Genomic DNA, 27,113 nt, shown 5'->3' with positions numbered 1-27,113 from the left:
TCTGCTATTTTAACAAGATTAAAAGTTGGGACACTTTTCCCACCATTTAAAACAATAACAACCTTTCCGTTATAGCAGTTCAGTTAAAACAGATCTTCACAGGCCCTTTGCATTCTTCCCCTGTACAGTTCCATGGCCTCTGCCCTCTTTTAATAAAGTCCTTGTTATTGCTGTTGATGTCCTCATGGCCACTGGGTATTGGTACATCAGAGACCTTTGTTACTGCTCTTGAACAACGCAGAGATGTCATTCTAAAAATGTAGGGTCTAGACTATTAAAACAGGTACTTTACAGATTTTTTTTACAGTACTTTTGCAGATTCTTAATAGGGGACTATTAAGATCATAATAATCACTGATCTAATGTATTTGCATATATTAGAAACATTAAACTATGCACAAGACATAGACATGTACACCCCCCCCACCTATGCACACACACCCACCCCACACGTACCATTCACTGTACGCGATTAAATGAAAATATCAGAAGGTCTGACTGGGTGCCAACAACTCTGTACAAGGGCTTTCTTTTAGAGAGGGTTCTCTTCCCATTGCTCCATGGGAACAATAAATGTGCAAGTGTCGTTAAATTGCACCCTGTTAACTGCAAAGAATTATTTTCTTTCTATTCACTGGTGTTGGGCATAGTAGAGGTACAGGAGCATGGATGTGACCATATGCCTGTCTGCTCCCTGCTCCCCATGCATTTCCTTCTCATTTAATTGAGGCTGGGAGCTAATAGCCAATGTCACTCTACAGTGCTGTGGCAGATGCATGGCACAGGGGTATGTGAGCCCTGAGGAGGCTGGGAAATGGGGTGCTCAGGGGGCTTGGAGTAGGAGAGAGGCCATAGCACCGTGCAGCACCAGGGTGCTCAAGCACACACTGGGGTGTACCCCAGCTTGGTGGCTTTTCTCTGGCCACAGGATGAGATGCTCCTCTCTGTCCCCATCACATACACAATGTGTCAGACACGTCCAGCTGAGCTGCGTGTCAAGTGTATGGATTTATGTCGCTTTTGATCCATGACTGCATTATCTGCACAAAGTATGTCACTGATATGCCTTATCTTTACAAAAGGGAGTTTTAAATATATCGGAGTTCAAACATAAACCACCCTCTGGCCTTGTTTTCACACAAAAGCTGTTCCCTCTAATAACCCTACACTGGTAAATGTAACTCGCACAAAGGGGGCTGCAGTTATACCATAGTTATTTGGGAAACCAGCGGTGCCCAGTGATCAGTGCTCAGACATCAGTGAGCTGGTTTCTGACCCAGGAGCCTCTGAATGTAATAGAAAAACATCTGATTAGTTTCAGTGGTCTTTGCAGCAGACTGTTCCAAAGGCTAAAGCAGAAGCAAAGGTCTGCAGGCCACAGTGTTCATCCCCTCTCCCTGTGCCAGCAAAGCTATTTCATGAAATTAAGCTGTGAGGCTGTGTCTGTGCCTCTGAAAATCTCAGACTGCACAAGATGGCATGAAAAGAATGAGGGAACCCTGGGAATGGTTCAGGAAGAAAGTCAGGCAAATTAATCACAAGGAATTTGCTACTAACTTCTGGCAGAGTATCCTCTCACTGGAATGCAAAATGATTCACCCAAAGTGACCCTTCCCCTTGCAGAGATGGGTGCCTGGCTGAGGACAGCTCGGGCGCCTGGTACCTGCCCCTTGCCAGGCCAACCCTGCCCTGGAGCACCCGCCATTCTAATGAAGTGACCAGGTTTAAAAACGGCAAGCAGCCTGCACTCCTCACCAAACAAGTTGAGAATCATTGCCCTCCGCCTTTTTGTTTGGTAAAACCTCTTCTTGGCATGTTTTCAGCACAACATGGCAATAGCACGGCAACAGCCTTCATGGGCCTAATCAACCAGCTGCACGTTCATTGACAGTTAAGCAGAGGCATTAACAGGAAAAGGAACATTTTTGTTCTAAGAGGTGATCTCTGCCGCAATGCCAGAACATCAGACTGACCATACTGGTTCAGACCCAGCACCCATCCAACCCAACGCCTGCCTCCAACAATGCCAGCAGTGTTTGCAGGAAGATGTAAGAACAAACCTGATCCTTTTCTCAGAATATTCTCCAAGTTCTTCATAAACTGCAGCTTGGGGACTTCCTAAGTCATGGCTGGAGCTTGGTGTTTAATAGCTCTTAATGGATTAGAACTTTCAAGAATTTCTCTAAATCACTTTTAAAACTTTCTGGCATCTGCAACTTCCCGTGGCGATGAATTCCAGTTTAATTATATGCTGCGTGGAAAAGTATTTCCTCTTATTTGTTTTAAATCAGCCACCTGATAATTTAATTTGACCTTCCCAGCCTTGTGTTATGAGAAACAAATCATTCCATGTTCAGGCTCTTCATGCCACTCACAATTCTGAAACTCTGCCTTTTTAATCTAAATCATCACGTTTTCAGGGTGAAAAGTCCTGGTTTATCTAAACTCTCCTTATTCAGAAGTCACTGCTTATGTTTGCTTTATTTGGGCCTTCCTGAGTTCAACTGTGGGTTTTTTAGCAATGGGGGCGGCAGTGAGACGGGCACAACCTGAGCTACATTGGCGGAGTACTTAAAATGCGGAAACATCATGCAGGTACACAGAGGCAGATCAGTGTTCTGCACCCCTCTCTTGACAGTCACTGAACCGATGTTTTCCTAAAGCTATCCCCAACTCCCACACCTTTCTCTTGAGAGCCCACCTTGTGTACAGACCCATACACGTATACACACATTTTTTTATCCCCATATCCATTACTGGCATTTATCAACGCCAAACTTCATTCGCCACATTCAGTCACTTAGCGGCACAAGGTCCTTCTGCAGCTCTCACTGTGGGCTTTCTTATTTTAATTAACCTGAGTAATTTTGTATCCTGAGCAGATTTTGTCCCCTCATTCGCTCCCTTTCCCTGCTCACTACCACCCATGCTGAGCAGCACCCATGCTCCCAGCATCCGTCCTTCTGTGACACACACCCCCATGCAAGACCATTCCCTTTTTTCTCATGATAACACAGTTTAAGAGCAGTTATTGGGGAACAGGGCCCAAAGCTTTTTGCAAATCCAAGTACATTATATGAATTGAATCACTCATACACTGATACTCACCAATCCCTCCAAACAACTTGTAACAGATTTGTGAGGCACGATTTCCCCAGAAGAAGTTTTACCCCTCCTTATATAATTTTTACTTGTGTTTGCAACTGATTTTACTTTTCATAGGAAAAAGGGACCGCTCACCATCGACGTGTTCATAGGGGAGCCAGTGGTGTTTCGTGTTCTGGTACTCAAAATAAGGATCCCACTGCCGGCACTGCTCCTCTCTGAAATCTTCAAAGTCCTTGGGACAGTCCTGACTGTTGCACAGCTGGAACTCATAGCTCGGCCCCACGCACGTGCGGCCTCCGTTGGTGGGACTGCGGGCAGGAGAGAAAGCCATTGTTAGTTTTGCCATTGATGCATGAATCAAGCGTCTATCAAATCCTTTGAGGAGTAATTTAATTCCTAGTCATGTCAGTAGGCATTTGATGAAGCCAGTGATGTATTTCTGGTATGGAAAATATGTATTTCCTTTAAAAGCCCACTGTCGCTATTTAGCTCTTAAAAAGCAATTTCTGCAAGTAGAGCCTCAAACCACTTGATAAAGGCAAGAAAAGCCATTTTCTTGGTGTGTCCCAGGAAAGGACACCATGAGCAGATGAAGCGACTCACTCACATTCACCCCCTAAGCCAGCAGCAAATGCAGAAACAGAGCCCAGCTCAGTGCTGCATCCCCCGGGCAGCCGCGCATCAGATCACTGGCAGGTCTGGCAACGCAGAGCTCAGGAGTTGCAGCTGGGTTTGCACCCTCTTCCAGGAACACAGAAAACATTTTAAATAGTACATTAGGCTTTTCCTACATGAAAATAGATTTTACAACTAAAACCGTGCCCACAATTATAAAGGTCACTTTCATGTTGCCAATGTAATAAAGGCTGAAATTAGAACTGGTAAATGTTTTCTTAACAGAACAATTTCCATCAGAAAATGCTGCTTCATAAAACTTGAGTGTTTTTTTTCATCAATGATAAGATGATTTTTGACACTAGTCAAGTTCAATGACTTTATCAGCACAAACTGAGAAAGTCAATGTTAAAAATATTCTGTCTGGTAAAATCATTTAATTCTGACAATTGTTTCAGTTCTTGCTGTTAGGATCTTGACATTTTATGGTATCGCAATATAGCAATAATTATACATTTCATATCATTTGTACATACCAATCTATATTAAATATATTATACTACCAGTGTTACTGAAATTAAATCATTCTACATTATCTAGATGAGCCATATAGAAGTTATTGAAGCAAAACAATTCAATATTATTTAAATTAACTTTGGGGAAGGTTCTGATCTCTGGAGATCTGATCTCTGTTCCAACTTGGAACGAAAATAGTTTGAAAGTATTTTAAGACCTTCTTGTTGAAATATCCAAAAAGGTGCATTTAACAAAAATTTTAAAAAGGTATATGCACTTTTTAAAAAAAATCCAGCAAATCATTGCCGTTATTTCATGCTCACATGTTAAAGCAAGACTGTTCATGACTGGCTAAGGGCCAAAAGTAGAATTTCTGACAACGTACACTGTAGGTCAGATTTAACAAGTGCCACTCAACATCCTTTACGGCATTACTGCACTAGTAATTGAGCAAGGATTCTCGCCATTCATTCACTCTACATCAGAAAAATATATGGGTGTATGTATACTTACTGCGGATTGTCACACTGCCGTGTCCTGTACTTCACCCCGGTGCCACAGGTGCGAGAACAAGAGCCAAACTTACTCCATGCCCCCCAGTGTCCATCCTGCTTCAGGATGTCTGGTGTTAGCCAGATGCAGTGACCTTTAAAGCAATGCTAAAAGAGAAAATTAGATGTCAAAATGATTAGATGATCGAATTATATCATATGAGAAGCTGTGGTACAACAGATTTCATTTTAAGCACAAATTCTGGATTTTTTTTCACCTCTCCAGGAGAAAGTAGTGAGACTCACTGTCAGACCATGCCCACAGTCACAAACTCACTCGGATTTTATGAACTTACACATGTTAAGTGTGCACTTATATACCCGCAGGATTCAAGCCTACGAAGTTCTCTAAGCTGCTCTCAGCATTACATGCCTTTATCACATGTCTGCAGTGGTGACCTCAACATAACTAATACAGATTCATTTAAGGGAAATGGCGGAGTCCCAAATCTTGGAGGCTAAATGTAAAATTCTGCTTCTGCCATTGCATGCAGCCACTTCAGGCAGCAATGGCAAGAGCTCCTGCCGCAGCACCACCCTTCCCAGCAGCTCCTAACTCAGCATACATATTCCTGCAATAAATGTGGTCAGCAAAGTCGCATGAAATTAAAGCCAGCTCACATTTTAGACATTATTGCTATTAAATGAAGAACTCTTGCAGTCTCCCTGGAGATCTCATACTAAACCTGACCAAAACACCAGGAAGCATTCATCAGGCAGCAGCCCTGGACAGTCTCACTCTGGGCAATTAATCGTGCCCTATTAGGCTTTCTCTTTTCTTTTACCTGATTTTTAATATAGTCATTCTACAGAGGTTGAAACATGCAATTTGCTGCATTCCCCAAACCTATATGGTGTTTACGCATGTCTTTAAGAGCCTTCATAGCTGCAGTACTGATGCTCTCTACTGTCTTCTCTCGTCAAAGAAATCCACCAGTGCCTTTCCACCAATTTCTAATCAAGGAATTTTTTCTTAGCTGAAGTCAGGATGAATTCTTCTCAAGGATCACAGATTCTGGCCCTTTCTAGTACTATTTCTGCTTTCATAAAAGTCTATTGATGAAGTGCGGGTGCTGGAAAATATTTCCAGCCCAACAAATGACTTTGCATTACACTGTCACAGTTTGCCTGCGTTAATGGTTACTGTCGGGAGAAGAGCTCTGGCTCAGGCGCACAGATGGCTATAACAACAAGTGCAATCAGTCACTTACTTTCCTTAACATTCAAGTCAACAACAACATTTTACACAGCTTAACAAGCCCTGGAACGCAGGAATTTGGCAGGCAGCACAGGCCGAGCATATGGCTAGATGCATGCTGCCAGCAAAAACAAAATCAGAAGATATATAACAGGAGAGCGTTCTTAAGCATAGAGCGATCAGTGATCTGGAAGACAAATTTAAAAGTGATGGCTAATCATTAATAATGCTGAATTTAAAGAGAGAATCATTAGTAAAATGGTGACAAGACAGCTTACTGATTCGCTAATCTGCTCAATGACTAGCTCTTTATTCATGTAATTTATTTTGGTGCTGATTTGTTCGGACAAGTAGCAGAAAAGAGAGTAGAAATTAGGTTTCAACTATTCATTCTTTCTCATGACTTCAAATATTCAAAGTCAAAACCTATGAAATAGATGAGTTACCACAAAGCCAATTATACCAATCCTGCTCTGGAGCTGTAATGGGCAGATTTTTCTTAGCTGTTTGACAGAACAAGAGATAATTCGGCAAAGCATGAAAGAAATGCAAAATTCTAACACGTCCTTTGCTTTCTTCAGTTTTGAACCTCAGCACTGTACCCTTCAGGGACTGTTTACTTATGGCTTTAGAGAGATTTGTTTGAACGAACAGTTTGAGTCGTCGGGCCCTGTGTAGCAATGGGACCATTCAGAGACGCAGGGGAAGTTGGCAATGCATCAGCTTGTCAATACAAATTTCAGCTGGGCTTGGAAGCAGATGAGATGTGACAGCTCCTGATCTGTGCTTGCTTACACATCCTTTTATCAGGGTTCTGCATCCCTCAGGTTCCACAGCAATCACCGAATCCATTTCAAGAGCCAGGTAGTGTATGTTCATTATGCGATGATCCACAATCCAGCGCTTAGACTCCATGGAGGAAAGGGAGAGACATGTGATAGTGGTGTTTTCCAGTCTCTTTTGCCTGTTTTAGCCAGGAACAGGGGGATGTGGGTTTGCAACAACCACTAATAAACCACCTATTTGACACTGTGACTGGTCCCTGAACTGGAAGGCAAACATGGAAAAGTGTTATTGACTTTGCTGCGTGAAGGAAAGAGAAGTACTGATTTTTACTGGAGAAGCTGGTCATACGCCGATTGTCGGGAAGCTGAGGCAGAGCTATTAGGAGACAAGCATTTGTATAAAATGAGTCATCTCCAGCTCTGCCTTTTTGTTTGTGGATTAAAAGAAAGGAGCCTACATAAAATGATTCACAACTGAGTCTTACGCTGTGCAGACCCATGCAAGAAAATGCGTGAAGAGGTAAAACCAGAGATGGAGCCATCTCCAGTGTAATAAAGGAAGCTAGAGTCAACCCTTCCTATCGCTACTACATTAACTACATAATGAGGTGGAAAAGAGCCAATTTCAACCACTACTCCCTTCATAAACGGGGGGGGGGTCATTTAAAGAGTGAAGCATATTAAAGCAATATTTTTGTTTTAAATGAGAAAAAAAAAAACCCTGGGTAAATGCAAATTGTTTTCTTAGTGGAAGACAAGATGACTTCTTGCAGTCTCGCCTATTTTTCTGGCAAACAGGACAGTCCAAAACAAGTGCAATTTCCAGGAGAGGAAGCTTAAATCTCTTGCAGTAAAACATTCCACTGCTGTTTTCAGCAGTTCTTTGAAACAACTGCTGTGGACGCCAAAAAAAGAGCCAGTGTGTTCCTGTGGGCTTAACACATCTGCAAGTCAATTTTTCAAGAAAAGACTTGCAGGTCTTCTGTGGGTATTTCTGCCTATTTTATACTGGGCAGCAACTGGCAACTCTCCTATCTCCTCACTTGACACCCCAGTTGTCTAACAGGTAACCCCTTGTACTGCATCATGGCTGGTGGCCCTCAGCTCTCCCTGCTCTCCTGAGATCGTATCAGGAGAGGGTTACTTATTTACTTGTATTTCCCATCACATGCAGTCTGGCCTGCTCTGCTCCATCTGTTTGCGAATAATTAGTTGCAAGGGATAAACCGAAAGCTCTAACACTAAAGTGTACCGTGAGCCAGTAAAAGTTTCTTCAGTGGAGAATCAAGTCTTCTCACTGTTTCTGTGGTGACTAACACAGCATACACTTACCCATCTGTCTCCTGTCTCCGAGAGAAGCTGAGGTCAGCTTTCTCAGTGGGAAATTATCTGGATTGCTTTGAGTACACATTAGTGTTCTCAGAAACCTTTTTTCTCGGTCCATTCTCAATAATATCTGTTTATTTCAATATTTAATCATTCCCTTCTTTTCCTGGCAGACTGAAAAATCATTCCAAGTTTGACTCAGATTGTCTCATTAGCATGGTGCAAGCAAAGAGGATACCTGCTAGGTTTGTGCCGAATCCTTGGCATATAAGCCAAATCCAAGAGCAACATCAGCTCAGATGGCAGGGGCAGGTACCTCTTACCTCTCTCCAAGAAAAGAAACAAAGGAAGCTCAGGTGGTGCAAACCTTTGTGTTAGTCACTGCAGCAAGCAGATGGACTCTAGAATGCAATATCCTTGCACGAATGACTTTGGGCTTTATTTCTGTCCTATGGAGAGCAGTTAACTACTTCAGCCGATATAAATGTCTCCACAGAAGAGTAATATTTTAAAAAACCAGAACAACAAAAACTGGTGATATATTTCTGAAGGTTGCCTGGCTTCAGAAGCCTGAGGCTAACGGTGGAGCTGACAGAATTGTATACAAGTAAATAAATTATCAGCTGAAAGCATATGTTTTCTTTTAATCCACAGAATGTTATGCAGAGTTAAGCATTGCACAGTTATGCCTCGTCTGCATGGTTTACTAGAGCAATTTATGGAGTGTCTTTGACTTCACATTAAGACTCTGACCCTCCATGTGCTTAACTTTACACACCAGAGTTATTTCATGGAAGTTAATGTGACCATTCAGACACAGAAGTAATTGCAAGTTGCTGCATCATTGAAGCTTCACAAAATTGACAGAATCTTCCCTCTTGCTATTGAAAACTCAATCTAGTTGAAAAAAATCAGGCTGGGAGCAATATAAAATATTCTATTTCCTTTAGGATTCTATCAAAATAGTAGTTTTCTTCTCTGGCTGGGAAGCTCCAAGAGAATATTTTATTTTTCTGTCCCTAAACTGAGCAAATTATTAGTTTGCTGCCAAATAACATAATGGTTGTTCAATGTCTCCATTTGCACAAGGAGACTTATTAAAAAGTCTTTGAAATGGCAGAACCTCATTCTTTTGGCAACTTATTTCAAATAACAACATGCATAGAAGAGCTTACATACATTTACATATCTTTACTTAAATATACACCTATATGTATGCATACATGCATTCATACACACATATAGACAGCATCAGAAAGTCTGATCTTCCTTCCATTTCTAAGGGTCAGTGCCTAGGTCCAAGACACAACCTGGGCGTGCAGAGACACAGCCCTTATCAGCGTGCTTGCTGAAAATGTGCTACAGATCTTGTGTCTCCATAGGTGTCTTGCCCCTTGATTGTCAGTTAGGAAGGAGGCAGTTGGACGGGATTCTCCTCAATAGCATCTGCTAAGTTTGGGAAAGTGAAGAGACCAGTTATCTGAACACCAGGCTTAGGTGAGAACATCTACCACCATATGCCGTGTTAGTCTCCTGAACATCGCTTTCATTTCTGGCATTCAGTCTCCTCAGCTGCTGCAAAGCCAGGATGTTTCTTTGACGCATCAGCAGTGTTGTGACTGGTTTGAGCTAAAATAGGCCCTGGGAATTAGCGGTATGAAATCATGAAAACTGCAAGTCTCTAAAGTGGGAAACAAATGGATCTTTTTGAATCAACATCTTTAACTACTTATGTTTCTGTTCTTTTCTTTTCTGGCGTTATTCCAAAGAAAACAGCGGATCAAGTTTGAAGTTATTTTCCTCTTCCTCATGTGCTGACGAAGTATCATGGGAGATGTATCTTAAAGGACGCTGCCACACTGCAACTGAGTCCCAGCGTTGGGCAACATATGCATTTAACAGTCCTCATCCTTTCAGGTAAGAGTCTCTGGTATTGTCCAAATCGATGAAGAGAGTAAACAGGGAAAGGCCAAATCAAAGGCAGGGATGAAAAGGAAAGGAACAGGTGGAAAAGGACTGATCTGATGTGCCTCTATTAAAAACACCAACAACTAATAAATACACTGGTCAAATGCTGAGCTCAGATATACAAAGTCAGTTGTATAACCTTCATAACTCATGCTATTTTTAAAAAAAAATGTTTAGCTCAGACTGCTGAGCCTTATCTAACAAAATGGTTTTCATTTTATATCATTTTCTCGGGCTCTCCTGGAAGGTTGCAATAAGTTTATTTATCAAAAAACTGGGACAGCTCCTCTGGGAATAGAACAGTCATAGTCCTATCATCTACTGAAACTTCAGAATGTGCACATACTCTCTTGCATCTCCACTGAACTAAAAAGCCTGGCTGTCTGCCTTGGATCCCAAGTTTCAGTCCAGAGAAAATTTTTACAGCTGACTTGCATAATATCCTGACAAACTGTTTATAATGGAAGCACTGACAGATCCTTAACTGTATGGTTACAAGTTTTTTTTTTCTTCTCATTTCTGTTCAAATACTAATATGACTGAATGGCTTGGGGAAGAAGAGGATACAATAAAATGGAATAAAACTGTATTTTTCTGGGGGTTTCATGAATATTTTTAATGCAAAAATCAAGATATAGAAAAGTGAATCCAAAGAAACTATCTAAGGTTTTGGATTGTAATTTAAATATATATATATATATATATATTTTAAACAAAAACCAAAGTTGTTACAACAGAAATAGTCCAAAGACGAGAAAACCAGAAGGGAGTGGTTTATATAGAGCATGACTTGCTAGGGAATTAATTTAGCATTACGTTATGTTTTCATAAAAAAGATATTTCAAACCATAACAGCAGCTGCTAATATGGTTCATTTATCACATAAATGATGTCATCCATTGGGTTTTACAAAACCTCTTTCCAAGTAGCGACATCTTCCTCTCCCCCTCAGTCACTGCATCCAAAGCCCAAAGAAGCCAGACTTTTTCAGCAGACTTCAAAGGACTTGGAGTTCATATCCACTATGAGCGCAGCATGATCTCCACAGAAGGATAACTGAGACCTGGAGCAGGTCCAGCATGGTGGCTGAGGGGTTGGAGCTGTCACCTTGCGCCTTTCCTCCACAGTTCCTCATGCCTCCCTTGACGCTCATCAAGTCGGCAAATCCACCTCCGCAAATCTGCTCTTCTCTCTTCATAGTTCCTCGCTGCCATCGTGTTGGCTCCCTCTAGCTGGCACTCGACTCCCACATCCATCCTTTCCCTCAGGGCAGCCACAGCAGCCTTAGCTTGGCTGTCATCTCCAGGACCTCACTGCTCTCTGCACCCTCAGCGCCAGGGAAGCCAGTCAGCATCACTACAACATCACTGATACAAACACAACCTCCCTGACCTCACACAAGTCGTGAGCAAGTGGAAATTTCCCCATTTTTTGGTTCTGTCACAAAGACTTGCCAAGAAGTGCAGGGCAATCTGCAGACACTTCCATCACTTGCATGAGATGGTCACAGAGCTGCCATGCAGGACACATCAGCCCTGGCCCCTGCCTCCTCCCCTCACGCTCCTCAACAGCCTTACTTGCACTCATGAGTTTGCCCCACATCTTAGCGGACTTCAAGTCCTCAAGATAGGTTCTCCTCGTCTTCCCCTTGATTTTAAGGGGAACATCCCCACCTGCACACAAACACACATGAACACACATGAGTGTGTGGGTACATGCAACACCTGCTCTCACCTTTCCTGGTGCACACATGGTCCCGTCCAGCGGAGGCCCTTTCTTTGTTTTGCAGAAGTAGGGGTTCTCGGGGTGGCTACACCACAGCTGCTTGCAGGGATCAAACGTACGGAACTGAAACACAAGAAAAATCAGAGCAGATGGTGCTTCAAGACAGCTCCCATTGGAAAATGCAATAGAAGCTGCAGCACGGTGGGCTTTTTCCTTTCCTAGCTGTAAAATGCCAGCTGTTATCACTGATTCCTGAGGAACACCACGGTGTCTGTGGATTGAGCATATCTGAGCTTTCATGCAAAATCATCAGTGACTCTGAAGTGAGATCCCACCTGCATTCGACGGAATAAGGTTGGGCAAAAATACTGACCAAAGGCAGACTGGGCAAGGCGGAAACCAGTTCCCCCGGCCAGTAAGACACACGCTGCCTTTTCTTACAGTTTCTCCAAATGGTGCTGCTTCATTTGGCAAACAAAATATAGAATACTTGAGTACTCATGGGAGAGAGAAATGAGCTGCTCAGACTGTAGCTCAGCTGTTGCAATCACCTTCTTAGGAGGATGGGAATTTGAGCTCAGGACCCTGATCCAATGAATAAATCGGCATTTTACCTACAATGCAAGAGCTTGTGAACCACCCACCACACAATATACTAAAACATGATGTCTGGACATGCTTTTGGCTATTCTGAACAAAGAAGAACAGAAAGCCTCTGTCTCCCAGGCTCTGGAGAATGACTGTAAGAAAAGACCCTCTTTGGCTGGGACATTCTTCCAAGGCAGCATCAGTGGGAATTGTGTCAAGACACAATACTACAGCTGATGCTTTAAAGGTTCCCATCCATTATCTAGAGACACCACTTGAAACACATATTCCTGCAGATGGGAATCAAAGCAGAAATGTTATGTGCTAGCAGCTGCCACACCAGCTGAAAACATTGCTTTCCATTTAATATTTTGTCCTACTTGAGGAGCTGGAGGTGGAAGGCACAGCCGTGCTGCAGAAAACTGCTTTCCAAGGCCAGTCCACTGAGAACTGCACTAATCTTGTCTTGCTTTAAATTTAGACTTTGTCTTTGTTTTCCTGGTACAAGAGAGCCAACCATGTCATCAAGAGTCCTTGCAAGTTGCTCTACTCACTGTCATGCTGATTTTCTCATGGTAGGCATCAAAATGCATCATGATTTCCGTAAAATTGGTTCATAAAAGTGTACTGCCCCATGTTAGCACTAAAAGATGTGCCACCAAATCCATCCCCTTCGTATCTGGGTGGGACTTTTGTAGCAAAATAACTAGCTGCCAGCAATAGGCAGCTCAATAATGCAGCAAGCTTCTTTGCTTGAAGTCTACAGCTATTTATGAAACTACAGAATAATTATTTCTGTAACTCCAGTTAAAAAAAAAAAAAAGACAGAGATACTTAAAATAACATATTTGTCAATATTCAGTTGTTATTCCTTGCTCACAGCTAAGTGGGCACAACATCTTTCCTTGTGGGCTTCACTACACTGTCCCTATTAAGGGTATTTCAGAGACACTTACAATACTCCTGGATGAGAAATAGCAGAAGCCAAACGTAAGTACTCACAGCTGTGCACATCATGTAGCCCAAACCAAAATCAAAACGGCACTGCTCATTCATGGAGTAGTGAATTCCTGGCAGCTGTGGAAGGGAAGGCCAGTCATGTTCGAAGGGATCATCACGCAGACAATCATAGGAACTGCAACAGGCAAAAATTACCGTAACAGATGGGGCTGTGAGATTTGCGCAGTGTTTGTGGTTTCAGTGCCTTTTTGTTCCAAACAAAACAGAGCCTACGATTTCTCAGACACTGGTCGTGAAGAGCAGCTAATATTGCAGTTACACTCACATTAACTTTATCACGTTGTATCCACCTTTAATGGATTCTATGTTTTTTTTCTGAAGGCCTTTCACTGTAATTTCCATTTAGCTTGCAGGTAAATTCCTACCAGTCTCCAGGCTCCTTATGTGAAAGGAATCAAAGGGAGAATGAGACCAAGAAGAAAAGAAAGTTTAATTAATTTTCCATTTGTGGAATTTCTTGCTGCCTGCAACCGTCTTTCAAGTGAAGTTTTAGAAGCAGAAGCCAGGGTAACCATATGAGATTACCACTAAGCTTGCAGTTTTCCTGTGTCCTTGCTGAGCAGCAGTGACTCATTTACAAGCATGTGTACTTTCCTGCCTGCATTAAACGCTCAGGTTTGTTCCCTGTCTGTTTCTCCTGATAGCTCTCAGCTCCATCCATAATTTGCACAAAGTTTCCATTCTGTGTGATGAATATGGGAGTTTCTCCTCTTGTCCTAAATAGTGAGGACAGCCTGCAACGTACTAGAATCATGTTTGACTAAAAGTCGCATAGAGAACAGAGGACTGATGCTAATATCACTGAATGGTTAACATGGTATGATCATTGGTTAATTCACAAGACCAACACAATCAACAGTATCTCTGAAATGTCCCCGAGTTATTTAACAGACGTGAGGACACCATACAGGAGTCTATTCTGGCAGTCATTCAGGTTGCCTTGAAGATACCAATAGTTGAAAGCAGAATTTTGAGGTTAGATTTACTTCAAAGCAAACCACCGTTCTGCTTTGTTATAAGATATTTAAAAATAGCTGTACTTAAAAGACTGTAAAGCAGCCCCCTAGGCCAGATGATTTTTATTGAATGACTAAAGCTCTAAATGATTTTGCTAACTGAAACAATCACACGTCTCTCACAAGATTTTTATTCCTTATTGCCATACCTAAGATACCTAACATAATAAAAATATTGACCGAAAGACTAACTCATGTTTACTTCATGTATTTTGCTGCATTTTTTTCCTACTTATTTTCAGGTTTTGCTGGTTATCCTAGTAGTTTCCCCATATTTTTCCATACAACTTGCACATAACAACAAGGGAAAGATCTTTTCTATAAGGAGCAAAAACATGGTCATAAACATCAGTTTGTCAGGGAACTCCAGCGCAGGGTCAGGTTCAAAGGGAAGGTAGGCGACATGGATAAAGCTATTACAAGGACTGGAGAATAAAATGGCTTTTGTATTTAGGGTACTTAAAGGAAAAGTGACAACTAAAGAATTAATTCTGGAACCACGCCTTTTCTTTAGATATCTAAGTCAAGAAAAGCCCTGAGCACTTAAAAGATAGACTTTCTTCTTTAGGCAGCACCACCTTATCACTGACAGGTATCATAAGCAACAAATGGCCCTTGAAGCCAAATTTGGTATCTGTAAGATAGGCACCACGCTGCTGGGTAGCACAGGCACTCTTCCACCTAGAGATTACATTAGGGAGGGAGGAAAGTTAGCAATGAGATTTGTAATAGTGTCTTCTCATGACCACTGAGAGCACAGCATATATACTATCAATATCCAGAAAAGGAATAGACGTAAATGAAATAAGAACAATTTAAAATGGACTGAAATCAAACTAATTGAGAACCTGCATTGTTATTTGCAATTGATGGGAAAGCATCTCATTCCCAATAGGATGGGGGAGACTCTTTATTTTATTCAACCCCATTTGAGTAACTAACAAAAGGAGAAAGCACAAATGCTAGATGCAGAATTGTTCTTACATGCTTCCTAATCAAAGGAGAGAGGCTGCTTAACAGCTACTCACTGGAGATATCGATTCAGCTCTTGCTGGCTGCAACGAGACCAGTGGAAGCGATGAAACGCAGCTTGCACGAGGGGGGCCATGATGCTCCCCAGGCGGACTTCGTCCCCACATCTGTTCCCTTGGCCGTCATGCTCCATGCCTAAACTGTCCCGCACAGGAGAGAGCCAGCACAGTTACATCGCAGGTGAACTCTGAGTGCCCAAGTCCTTTCACATCCCAAATGTCACCAGTGGTTGATTGCAACAAGGTTCTTAAGTCCCATGATCCTTGTCCACATGAGCAAAGTCATGAGAAATAAGACAGGGTGAGACAAGCTGAAGAGCTACTCTGTAGTAGCTCCCACATAGAAGCACTGACCCTTGAGAGTACTTTCATGTGATTAGCTTAATCCACTTTCAAGGTAGACTAAAAATACCTTCTTTCGACTTCTGTGCACAACCACATTTGTGAATAACTACAGCTAATTGAATCCATTTCTGGATTAAGGATCTAGTCCACCCTCCAGGAGTATTAACAGAAATTTATTCATACTCCAATCTGGAGCTATTCAGGAGTTTATCCAACTTTTTAAAAATCACACCTTAGCTTAATTTGAAGTAATTTGAAATAATTTGAAATTGTAAACAAGTCCTTTCCATGGAAAAAAAAAGACGCCACACTGAAAGCCAGTTTAGACTAGCTGCTGCTATTGCCCAGTAGCAATTCCACATCGTTTAAATGTGAAACAGCTTGGAAAGTGTTGGGTGATTTCTAGAAAATTACCCCAAGTTACAGATATTTTAAATTTTCTTTTTGGCTTTATTATGAATATATTTTGTCTTTTCCTTTGTTAGGATCTTATATTGCATTTTTATTATGAGCACTGTTTGACTAATATGGGTGATATCTGTCCATAACGTAAACCAAATTAACAGATTGGGGCTGAATGTGATTTGAGGGATTAAAAACATTCTTCAGTGGTGTCTCTTTTAAAGCTCACTATGCATTCTTTTTAATCCTAATTCAAAAATTCTGGAATCAAATACCATCTGGATATAAGTTCTATGTCCCTGTCTCATTAAGATACGTTTACAGTGAGTTTCAATAAACTTTTTGTTTAAAGCCCTTAATAATTCTGGTACAACAAAGAGAAAAGGGCCTGCAGGCTTTCTTAGGGAAAACAGAATAGATTGAAACTGTTCAGAAAAAGCCTTCTGGGAACTGTTATTCTACCAAAGAGAAAATAGGAAATCAGTGGGTGTTCTCTGCAAACAGTGAAACTAAAATGCTCTGGGAGAAACCAAAGCTCTGACAACTGCTGCCCAGTCATTGGTTCTAATCACATCAATAAGTAAAGTGATTGCATTTTTTATATGAAATATATAGAACAGTTGTAACCTCAGTGACTGGCACCTCATTTCTATACAGTATTGTATCCTTTACCAGCAGTAACATATACAGATGATGTGCTTATTTAATATGGATTGTTTTCAAGAATCATGTATTCCACTGACTCAATGAATTCATATATCATTATGAGTACTTTACATTTCCACCAGGAGACTATCATACATCATTCAATCTACTCTCACAGCAGCCCTGGAAGGTATTTTGGTATTCGTTCCTTTTTCCGTTTGAAAATACCAAAATATAAAGCTTATTTAAGACTATAAAGAAAGCCTTGAGAGAGCTGAGATCTGAAGCCAGGGCTAACCCTGAATATTGATTCTTAACATAAACTGCATCTTTCCAATGTCATGGATATTTGTCAGTACCAAAGACACTATAAAGTAGGACACAGGATGTCCACAGTGCTACTCACACATGTCCAGTTTCATGAGCCACCACAAATGCAGATGAAAAACCATCTTCATGGTTGAGAGTGCAGCTTCGAACAGGATGACACATTCCAGTGACTGGAGCGTAGCCTGTGAGAAATACCCCGTGTTCCAGAAAATGAACAAGTATGGAAAGGCAAAGTGGTCAGAAGCTCTAGGACAAATATCTGTCTTCTGTTGTGACACAAATATAGTTGAAGTGGTCCTCTCAAGAGACCTCTGCCCCCGAACATTTAATAACGTGCTCCCTCATCTACGAAACAGATGAAACCAGCCTGTTGAACAAATTAAAACTACATTTATATAGATTTTTATAGATATAGGTTCTTTTATATATATATATAATATATATATACATTAAAACTATATTTTATGAAACAGAAGACTGCTGTCACCTCTAGGACCATCCTGCAATTGCCTTCTTCAAGTGCATGAGGCAACAGAGGAAAGGACACCACACGCTGCTATGTTACAGCTCACGAGGAGCTCAGTGCAGTTCCAGCCCTCAGGGAATGCACGAGCGAAGTCCCAGCCCTGTGCTGACAGCAGATCTGGCCAACCCAAAAGGAATGGGAAAGCTCTGAGATTTATCCCCTCCAGTGAACAAACCTGATCTCACAGGAGGCAGAGCCCTGAAAAAAGGAAAAAGTGGACAGCACTTGGCCCTGCTGTTCCAGACCTCTCTGTAACAATATCTCTGGGCAATCCTGCTGGAACACGGCAACAGCTTTGGAGACTTTTTAAACACAAAATCTATTCTTTAATCTTTGGGCATTTTCAGGATGGTTTACATAGGGATCCCATTTGCTTGGCTTCAGCATGAGCAAAGAAGTGATCCAATAAATAAGTAACCAGTAAGAAAGGATAAAATAGTGTAACAGTTACAACTGAAAATGGCTCTATGCAGAGCTCTCACAGAAAGAAAATGTTGACCAAAACTAAGCAAAAGATATAGTTTGCATAATTAGCCTTGCTAAGTGATAAACACAAATGCTGCTCAGAAGTCTTGACATTTACAAAAAAACCCCGATGAACATCTTACCTTGCATGCCAGATGGACCAAAATCCTGCCTTGTGAGAAAGATAGCATGGTCATGATATTCTGCATGCCCAGTGTCAGGTTTCTGTTGCAAGTAGGCCCAGCGACACACATTTTCCAGACTTTGTGAAGGGTTCCCAATCTCTATCAGACTCATAGACTGCATATGTGCAGGAAAAAAAGACACCAATAATTATTTATTAAATGTGTCGCAATTTTTTTCCCAACTTTTTCAGGCACTTGAACAAACATTCCATGTCCATTAAAAGTCTGTTCTTAATAAAGACACAATTACACTTCGGAAACAAATTTTACTGGATCAAGAAAGTAAGAAAATAGCTAATGTTCATGGTTAGATTAAATGCAATTTCCATGACATATTCATGAGGTCTAAGATATAAAAAAAGACCAAAAAAAATTGTATTTATTGTATTGTGCACTGTGTGTTATTATTTCTGTGCCACCGTGGCACCGGCTCGCACCATCACTTCCAGTCTGGATATAGAGTTTCCATTGGAGTCTGTTGGAACTGCAGCTGCTGTTGGCCAGTGGAGACTAACCCGGCGTGGGGAAGGGTAATGCCTAATGGCCAAGGTTCACCAGCCACTTTTGCCATGAAACCGAGCTGTTAGGGCTGTTTTGTCAGACCTTGCAACACTACTGGATGTTTTAAGTGTAAAAACTAAGTGCGCTGTTTTCAGCTGTGTACTTTCAGAAATGGACTTTCCCAATGACTGTCTTTTAAAGTGCATTTTCTTTATGCCATTCCATATCTGAAGATCGTTAGCACACGTAACTTCCCACTCTGGTACGCCATTCTCCCTAGAGACTGCACATTACATGGCTGGTGCCAACACAGCTTAGCTGACTCGAGCTAACCTGCGTTAGGTGTGGTACAAAGGACTATTCTCCTGAACAAGAAGGAGAAAGGTATTTTAAAATCCAACTACTACATTTTCCTTTTTTTCAAAATAGTACTTTCTTAAGAATTCCCAGCTAATTCTACTTAATACTGTGCATTGCTAAGACTTAAGAAAGCTTATTGTATGTGGGATGCTATAAAACGTATGACTAATTGACCCATCCCAGGCCTTCTAGGATTTGTAAGAAAGAACTACATATGTGAACCCTGGCTTTTCATTTGCAAAAATTATATTACCATGACAACACTGTAATCATAACAAAACCCACTACAATTTAGATGCTATACTGTACTGTAAGCATCTGCCATTCCAAAATATTTAATGTAGAGCAAAACCTACCCTGGGCCAAAAATAAGAGAGAAGTAATATAGTTCATGTTTAAATACAGATGTATTTGACGTGTCCTCTAATTGAGTGCATGATGGAGTACACAGAGCATTGACTACATGAAAAAGAAAATCCTCAAAGGGTTGTGGAATAACAACTGGAATTGATAAAAGTCTGCCAAATTGAGGTCTGATTTTGGCAAAACTGGGATATTACAATTCTGCAAATGTTCAGAAAAACAAATTAATAAACCAAATAGAGGCACAGTTTGGATTCTGATGCCACTGTGGAATGAAAAAGTTGTAATATAATCCCACGCTGGATCATACTGCTTCCAGCCATAATTCCCTTGGAAACCGAACCAATAGGCATATTAAAATGGTGGGACAGTTGAGGTGCCTTTATTGCATCTTCATATATTTATAAGAACAGACTTAAACAAACTTTGGGTGACTATTACAGGGTAAAATCCTGGCTCTTCAAGCAAAAATTCTATTCATTTAAACAAGGTTTGACCACTGTTGAGGTCTTTAATGACATCCATCAGTGGTAAAAAAAACCAAAACAACAAACCATACAAGCAAACAAACAAAAAACCTATCTACATCATCTCCACCTTGTTCTCATTTCTTCAGAGCTTCACAAAATAAACTAATCCCTTCAAGGAGCTCAGTGAGAAATCTTACTGCAAGATTCAAAAAGCAAAGAATGCTGTAAAATGAAGTTGAAAAATCTCAAGTCATGTGTATCGTTTGCTAACAGTTCGTTGTCTCATAATGACCTCCTTCTGTACATTCTACCAAATGAAAATCATCACATCTTCTAAGATGCATCGATCAGAAAACAAACAAAAAATACGCAGTATCAACATGTGCTTTGTTTAAGGGTATCCAAATATTTGCAAAGAAATCTCTGCATGATCAGCAAACAAGCATGGAATATAAAAAAGGCAGTAAATTCTAAATAACCACTGGTTTATAGCTCTCCTCTGTCATATGTCACCTCTTCCCTATCCCCTAAACTGAAACCTTTGCAGTGGACCCCAGCACAAAAGCGAAAGACTAGTCTCTGAATGAACTAACACAGCAGCTTGCAGCGCTTGTCTGATGAACGGTGAGTCTGCCAGAGACCAGATCGGTCTGCCGCAACGTACCCAGCAGCTCCCACAGTGCAGGCACTGCATTGGCATTTGGCATGAGTCGACAACTGTTTTCACTGTATACTGAAGTCCACTCTGAGAGAAAAACCACTGGTTCAGTCCAAGAGCACCTCAATGCTTATTTATCAAAACAGTGATTTTGGAGTTTGTCTTCAAGCAAACAAAAGGAGAACCAATCGGTTAATGTGGAGCATTGTGGGGGTTTTTTTGCATCCAACGCAATGGGGAAAATGAAGAAAATCCCTTTGGCGTAAGAGGAGAAACTGAGAATGCACAAGTCTATAAAACACTTTCAGCTGATGGCCCGACTTCTTTGCCAATGACACAATTTTACATCAAAAATGTGGCATATGTAAAATTGAGCTTTACTGCTCTTTAAGTTGGGAAACGATGCATCCAGTAGAAAGTCAATTATTCTAGGTGCTTATGTGCTACAGATATAAATAGCAAGTCAAGGTCCTGTGTCAGTGAGGAGGACTTCCAAAGAGTAAGAGGAAAATCTCAGTCTACCTGCTGAGTACTCAAAGTCCACTGAGCACTCAAATCATCTGGCCACTAATCCCTTGTCTGTCTTCACTGTAATGTAGCAGCCTGAAAAGAGAAACCCACTTGATTCGTAGCAAATTTTCACCCAAATTCCCACTTTCTGCAACTTGCAAAGGACTTCCAAATCAGAAAGTCTCCAACAGTGAATACTGCATGGCCAGGGAACTGCCAATCTGGGGTCCGAGTCATCTTCACTGCGCTACACAATTGCACTGGTTCAGATCAAAGAGCCATATAAGCCATGGTCCTCTCCTGACAGTAGGCAATGGGATGCCCAGCGAAGGGAATTAGAGGAGTGCAAGTATAGTGTAGTATTTGCTCCAAATAACCTCCAAGGCTCCAGTGGTCTTTGGATCAGAGATTTCCTGAGCCAGACATATCTTTATACAGCATTTTTATTCACTTTTTCAGCTGCCTTGCCTTTAAAGATAAATGCTGGTGTCCTGCAAGAAAAGAGCTTAGGAAATCATGGGACCAGGCACAGCTTGTTACTAGACAGGGCAGATGTAATATGTTTTGGAAGGATGTTGTCCAAAAATTTACTCTTGTAGAGATATCAGATAACACTTGATAATATTTTCTGTTGGGAGTCAGTGAGGAGCTTTCATCAGACTCGGAAAAGCCCTGCCCCTTATTAAATGGACAAAGCTAAAGGAGAAAGAGGAAAACAGATGAACTGTGTACAGTAATAAGGATTATAAGTAAAGGTAAAATACATCTTTGTCAGACTTCAAACAGAGAAAGTTTGGGGGCTAGCAGGCTGCATATGGAGAAGAGGTGTAGGTGTTACTGTTGGCCAGCAAAGGGCCCACACTGCCAGGAACACGCAGGTCCTGCAGCTGGCTAGGAGCTCATTGCTGGCTGGGAAGGACCTCTTTCCAAACAGGACAGCAGGCCTGTGGAGAGCATTACTCAGCTGATCAGCAGGAAAACTGCCAATGGAAAGAGAAACTTTCCTTCTCATAGCAAGAAAAGCAAAAAATCTGTGAGCATTTCAGAGAACTGCTGATGGAAACAGATGAAGATGTTGGCCAAGAAGTGGAAAGGCCTCAGCTAGGAGAACATCCCCCATGTGAGGAGACAACACAGAGGGTTACAAGGACAGTCTGCCCTAAAGAACCAGCCGAGATCTTTGCTCTGGGGAACTCAACATCAACTAATGCCTCCCGTTTTCCTTCTTTTTTGACTCTGCCTTCATTTCTTCTCTACTCCCTTCCTTCTTAGACAGAAGCAGCAGAAAAAACTAAACAAAATGAGTTGCAACTACCATTAGTATGAAAAGGCAAAGCAGGGCAGTAAGAAATGGTTGAAAGTTGCTACTCCCTAGATCCAGAGACCTTCGAGCCTTCTTTGCTGCCTGTCAAAGGGTAGTTACCAGTGTGATGTTCAGTTCTCTGTTATGAAGACACTGAAGAACAAGAATTTATGAAGCTGACTAGAAGGTCCTTGAAATACTCGTGGAGATTGTTTGGAAAGTAAGAAATATGGAAAATTTTTTTTCTTTAACAATTTAAAATACAAAGTTACCTTAGAAGAAAACTGCATACTTAGTCTATAGTCTACCCAAACTTTTAAAGAAAGTTCAAGTTGCCAGTACATGTGAAAGACACACTGGTATCCCACATAGAATGGCAGCTTTCCTTAACCAACTCTTTTATTTATCTGCCATTTGGCATAACTGGGTACAACTTTGCAATGGTGTTAATGAGTAGGCACTGATGATAAGAACACAAGAAATTTAGGCTGGTCAGAAGCTTGCCGGAAAAGCACCTTTCCTAACTCATCCATTAGGTGGTGCTCCAAGAGTACCAACGGAGAAGGCTTTTCCACTCTTCAGTAGCTTCAGAAGGAGCAGAAATATGCTTAATTTAATAGGCTTCAAACTATGGTAGCAAAAGTTGGACCATAGCAGTATACACATTCGGGAAAAAAATTTAACATGACTTTCCCTTCTTGAATGTGTAAAGTCTCTGCAAGACACACTGTTTCCATTGCTTCTACTTGGCACTTCTATTGTTCATTGTATATTGGATTAGATCTTCTATATTCTTGTCTCATCCTGAAGCAAGCAAAAAGTAAATAAATACAATTATTGAGTGTCCATGGTAACTGAACTAAGAAAAATAGCTCATTCAGCAAACTGTCATTTTGCATTCAAAGGATTTGTGAAGCTTTCTTATGGCAGCAGTTTGTAAACATTTTTCAGTCTCTTTTTCTGTATAAATGTAAGCAGATCAGGAATACAAAGTACTGTTTATGCTATCAGCCAGCTCTACCCTCTTCAAGGTCCCAACAAAACACATTGGGAAATTATAAACTATGAGTCTAATACATAAATAAGGCAATTCAACAATTTACCGAGATAAAAAATAAGAGGGATAACACCTCCATCCCCACCCTAAACGTATGAAAACAGTGCAAAAATATGAACAGCAGCCAAAATGCTATTTAATATGTAGGTTCTGGCCTTGCAACTCAGTCTGTGCAGAATTGGTTACTGGAGATGGCCAAAGGCTGGGGTCAAGAACTCCATCTTCAGACACGTTTGCATATCACGCTGCAAGATCAGGGCTTGATTCCTGCTGATACTTTCAGGTCTTCTGCATCTACCAATGTCAGTGGAAAACTAGATACTCGACTCACATTAGTGACCTTCTAATACAAGGAAAGGCTGGAGAAGAGGAGGTTCGGGGGGATCTTGTCAGATTTAAGGGATAAACCTAGCTTGTCCTTCCATCTCAGCTGTGTCACCTGTGCCACCCTCTGGGCAACAGAGAGAAGAACCTGGCTCAGACTAAACCACTGCTTTCATCCTGGCTGAATTGAGAACATCTTCCCTGCTTGCATTGAGCTTAGACATGAAAAGGTCAGATGGCAGAGGTAAAGAGAACACCATTTTATGAAAAGATCGAAGGTAAAATCTTATCTCAAACGAAGGCAGCAGGAGCTCTGCTAATATCTCAGACATACACAATTGAAAAATCCTTCTCAGTTGAACAGTCCTGTGCTATAAGATTGTAGGCATCCATCCCATACTACCTTCTTCCTGAAGTGCCATCTTAAAGCCATTTGGGTTTTCTTCCCTCCCCTAATCTTTTTGAAAGGCTCTCTGCCTTGGTGGTCAAGTTCCTCTTTCAATTTGACCAAGTTAACACATGGTCAGAGTACAACCACTTGTTCTGGGGCCAGCACTGGCCCCAGTTTATAGTGAACATGGATTTTCTCTCCCTACTGGTTGCCATCCCAGATGCGTACAGAGAAGACACAGCATCCCTCAGCCTATACCACCCTGTTCCATCTGAATACAGGTGACTCGAGCTGTGCATGTTGCTCCAAAGGAGAGTTCAGGGGTGTCCTGCGCTGCCACGTTAACATTTCCCAAGAAATAACCCTCATAAATCCTCAGGTGGCTGCATTTATTGAAACCTCTGCAGTTCCTGCAAAAGTCTTAGAATCATAGAATCATGGAATGCTTTGGGATGGAAGGGACCTTTAAAGGCCATCTAGTCCATCGCCCCTGCAATTAGCAGGGACATCTACAACAAGATCAGGTTGCTCAGAGCCCCATCCAGCCTGGCCTTGAATGTTTCCAAGGATGGGGCATCTACCACCTCTCTGGGCAACCTGTGCCAGTGTTTCACTACCCTCATTGTAAAAAATGTCTTCCTTATATCCAGTCTGAATCTACCCTCTTTTAGTTTAAAACCATTCCCCCTTGTCCTACTGCTACTGGCCCTGCTAAAAAGTCTGCCCCCATCTTTCTTATAAGTCCCCTTTAAGTATTGAAAGGCTGCAATAAGGTCTCCCCGCAGCTTTCTCTTCTCCAGGCTGAACAACCCCAGTCTTTCTGACTTTTTTTATTAATAACTGTCTTAATTACACACATCCCAGCTAACGTGTGTGCTTTTCTCTGCTGCTGTGCAAGGGCAGCTCATCTGCACACAAAGTCACCATTGTCGATGGACAGAGCATGGGGCTGGAGCCAGGAATTTATGAGGCCTTATCCCCAGCCTGCCAGTGGCCTTCCGTGTGGCCTTGGAAAATAACACTTAACGTCTTTGTTTTTTTAGCTGTAAAATGGGAATAATAGTCTTTATTCATCCACCTCAAAGAGGCAATGAGAGGATTTTATGCAGTGCTCAGGATTTAAACGTTTCCAAACAAATTTTATAATAACCAGTCAGGGTTTTTAAATCCATTTTCAGCTCATCTCTTGCCACCTTCTCTGCACTTGGTGTTAGTGGTTGCTTTGCTTATTCCCCTGAGTATTCTAGAGCTAGCTGGATTACAGAGCCGTTACAACCAAAATAGGTCTAAATGGAATAATTTGCCCAAATGTTGAATTATATTAATCTCAAACGTATCTGCAGTTTCCAAAATTTGGAACCAATCTTCCTACTACTGAAGTCAAAAAGGCAGAAGCAAGCCAGCTCATCTTTTTCCCATTTGAAGAAAAATGCACTGCGTGTACCTTGTTTACTTATTTGCAGTATCCCATCACATCAAAAAAGCCTGTGACTTTGGGAGTCAATTTAAAGAAAATGCAGAGAAACTCATGGTAGCTTCTGAAGACACCGCAGATATGGAGCAGCCTCTGCAGAACACATTTTTCTATCCTATTGATGGAATTGATAAACAAGCAGGCAGCAGCCAGGCATGGTCGAAGCCTTCATATCAGCCCCTCTGGTACGTCAAATAGCGTTGTGCATTTGTTTGAAGTACTAAGAGACAAGTGGGGAGTCAGGAAAGGGCTGGTAGCTTCAGCACACCTACCGCAGACACGGCACAGCCACACACTGCCCTCTCCTCAAACACACCACCCAGCCAGCGTCCAAGCCTGGTGCTCCTTGGCAGGTCTGAACCTGCCATACCCTCAGTCTAGGTCCAGAGGTGGTAACTTACAGAAAGTGTTAATTCAGTAAAGCCTGTCAGATCTTTTGAATTTGCCCCTGAAGCAATTTCAACATGTGATCACCATGGAACAGATTCCATTTTTTCATCTTACCAGGGCAATTGATGCAATTACTGAAATTATTGAAACTTTTGAATGTACAGTTGCCTGTGTTTGAAAATATTAAAAAATAAGTACATTTCAAGGAACAGAGTACCTTCAAGCAAGAATCACTGAAAAGCTGGTTGCTATGCAACTCAAGTATTGTCCATATTATTCTTATCAACAGATGACATATTGTATAAAATAAATAATATAATCCTCTTTAAAAAAAAAAAAACACAATACAGTAGAGGGCTGTTCAGGGGTGTAGAATTGGCAATAGCTCAGAGTGCTGTCATAAACCTGATGTTGATGGTATATACGTCATCAATTACAGAACCATAATGTAATTATTATGAATATTTAAGCAGGACCCTTGATAATACATATGAATTGCCTACAGTGAAGCAAATGAATCTGAAGATATCATTTCAAAAGAAATGCTTGCTCAAACAAGACTGAGATAATATTTTCACATTGTGAAGCCAACCAGGCTGCTTCATTCATGCACTGCCTTAACTTGGACATGTGCCCTTCCTTTCATTATGTACTTCAATATATATTCCTAAAAATTGGTAGTGCTGGTGTGTTTTAGTGTGATATTAAAATATTGAAGGCTTTGTTCTAATTCCTCAGAACAGGTTCAGAAAGTAAGAACTATATAACTTTTCTTCTGCTTTTCCACTGCTAAATAATCCCAACCCTCCGAAGAGAATCCTCCTCACTTTCTACTCCCTGGTACTAGTCTTCTGATCAAGAGCTTTAAAAATATGAACATAAAAAACTTTATTCTTATACATCCAGGGCATGCAGGCCCCCACACCATAAGGTGGAGGAGCTCTGAAATGATACCTTTTACATTAAT

The 27,113-nt window shown here is 41.3% G+C and overlaps 1 protein-coding gene across 1 annotated transcript in view; it reads right to left on the bottom strand.

Annotated features, from left to right (window-relative positions):
• Nucleotides 1–27,113, bottom strand: part of ADAMTS2 (ADAM metallopeptidase with thrombospondin type 1 motif 2) — a gene marked incomplete at both ends in the record, with an annotated part of 189,827 nt that overhangs the window by 16,082 nt on the left and 146,632 nt on the right. Inside the window, 7 exon segments of the mRNA XM_082323849.1 lie at nucleotides 3,241–3,416; nucleotides 4,753–4,898; nucleotides 11,802–11,915; nucleotides 13,383–13,515; nucleotides 15,445–15,588; nucleotides 17,246–17,351; nucleotides 18,304–18,460. Coding sequence (XP_082179975.1) covers nucleotides 3,241–3,416; nucleotides 4,753–4,898; nucleotides 11,802–11,915; nucleotides 13,383–13,515; nucleotides 15,445–15,588; nucleotides 17,246–17,351; nucleotides 18,304–18,460 — 976 coding nt within the window.

The sequence above is a fragment of the Platalea leucorodia genome, assembly GCF_965183815.1.
Source record: "Platalea leucorodia genome assembly, chromosome: 11".
Taxonomy (NCBI): Eukaryota; Metazoa; Chordata; class Aves; order Pelecaniformes; family Threskiornithidae; genus Platalea; species Platalea leucorodia.
Note: the sequence above shows the minus strand (reverse complement) of the source record. Positions and strands in the feature narration are given on the sequence as shown.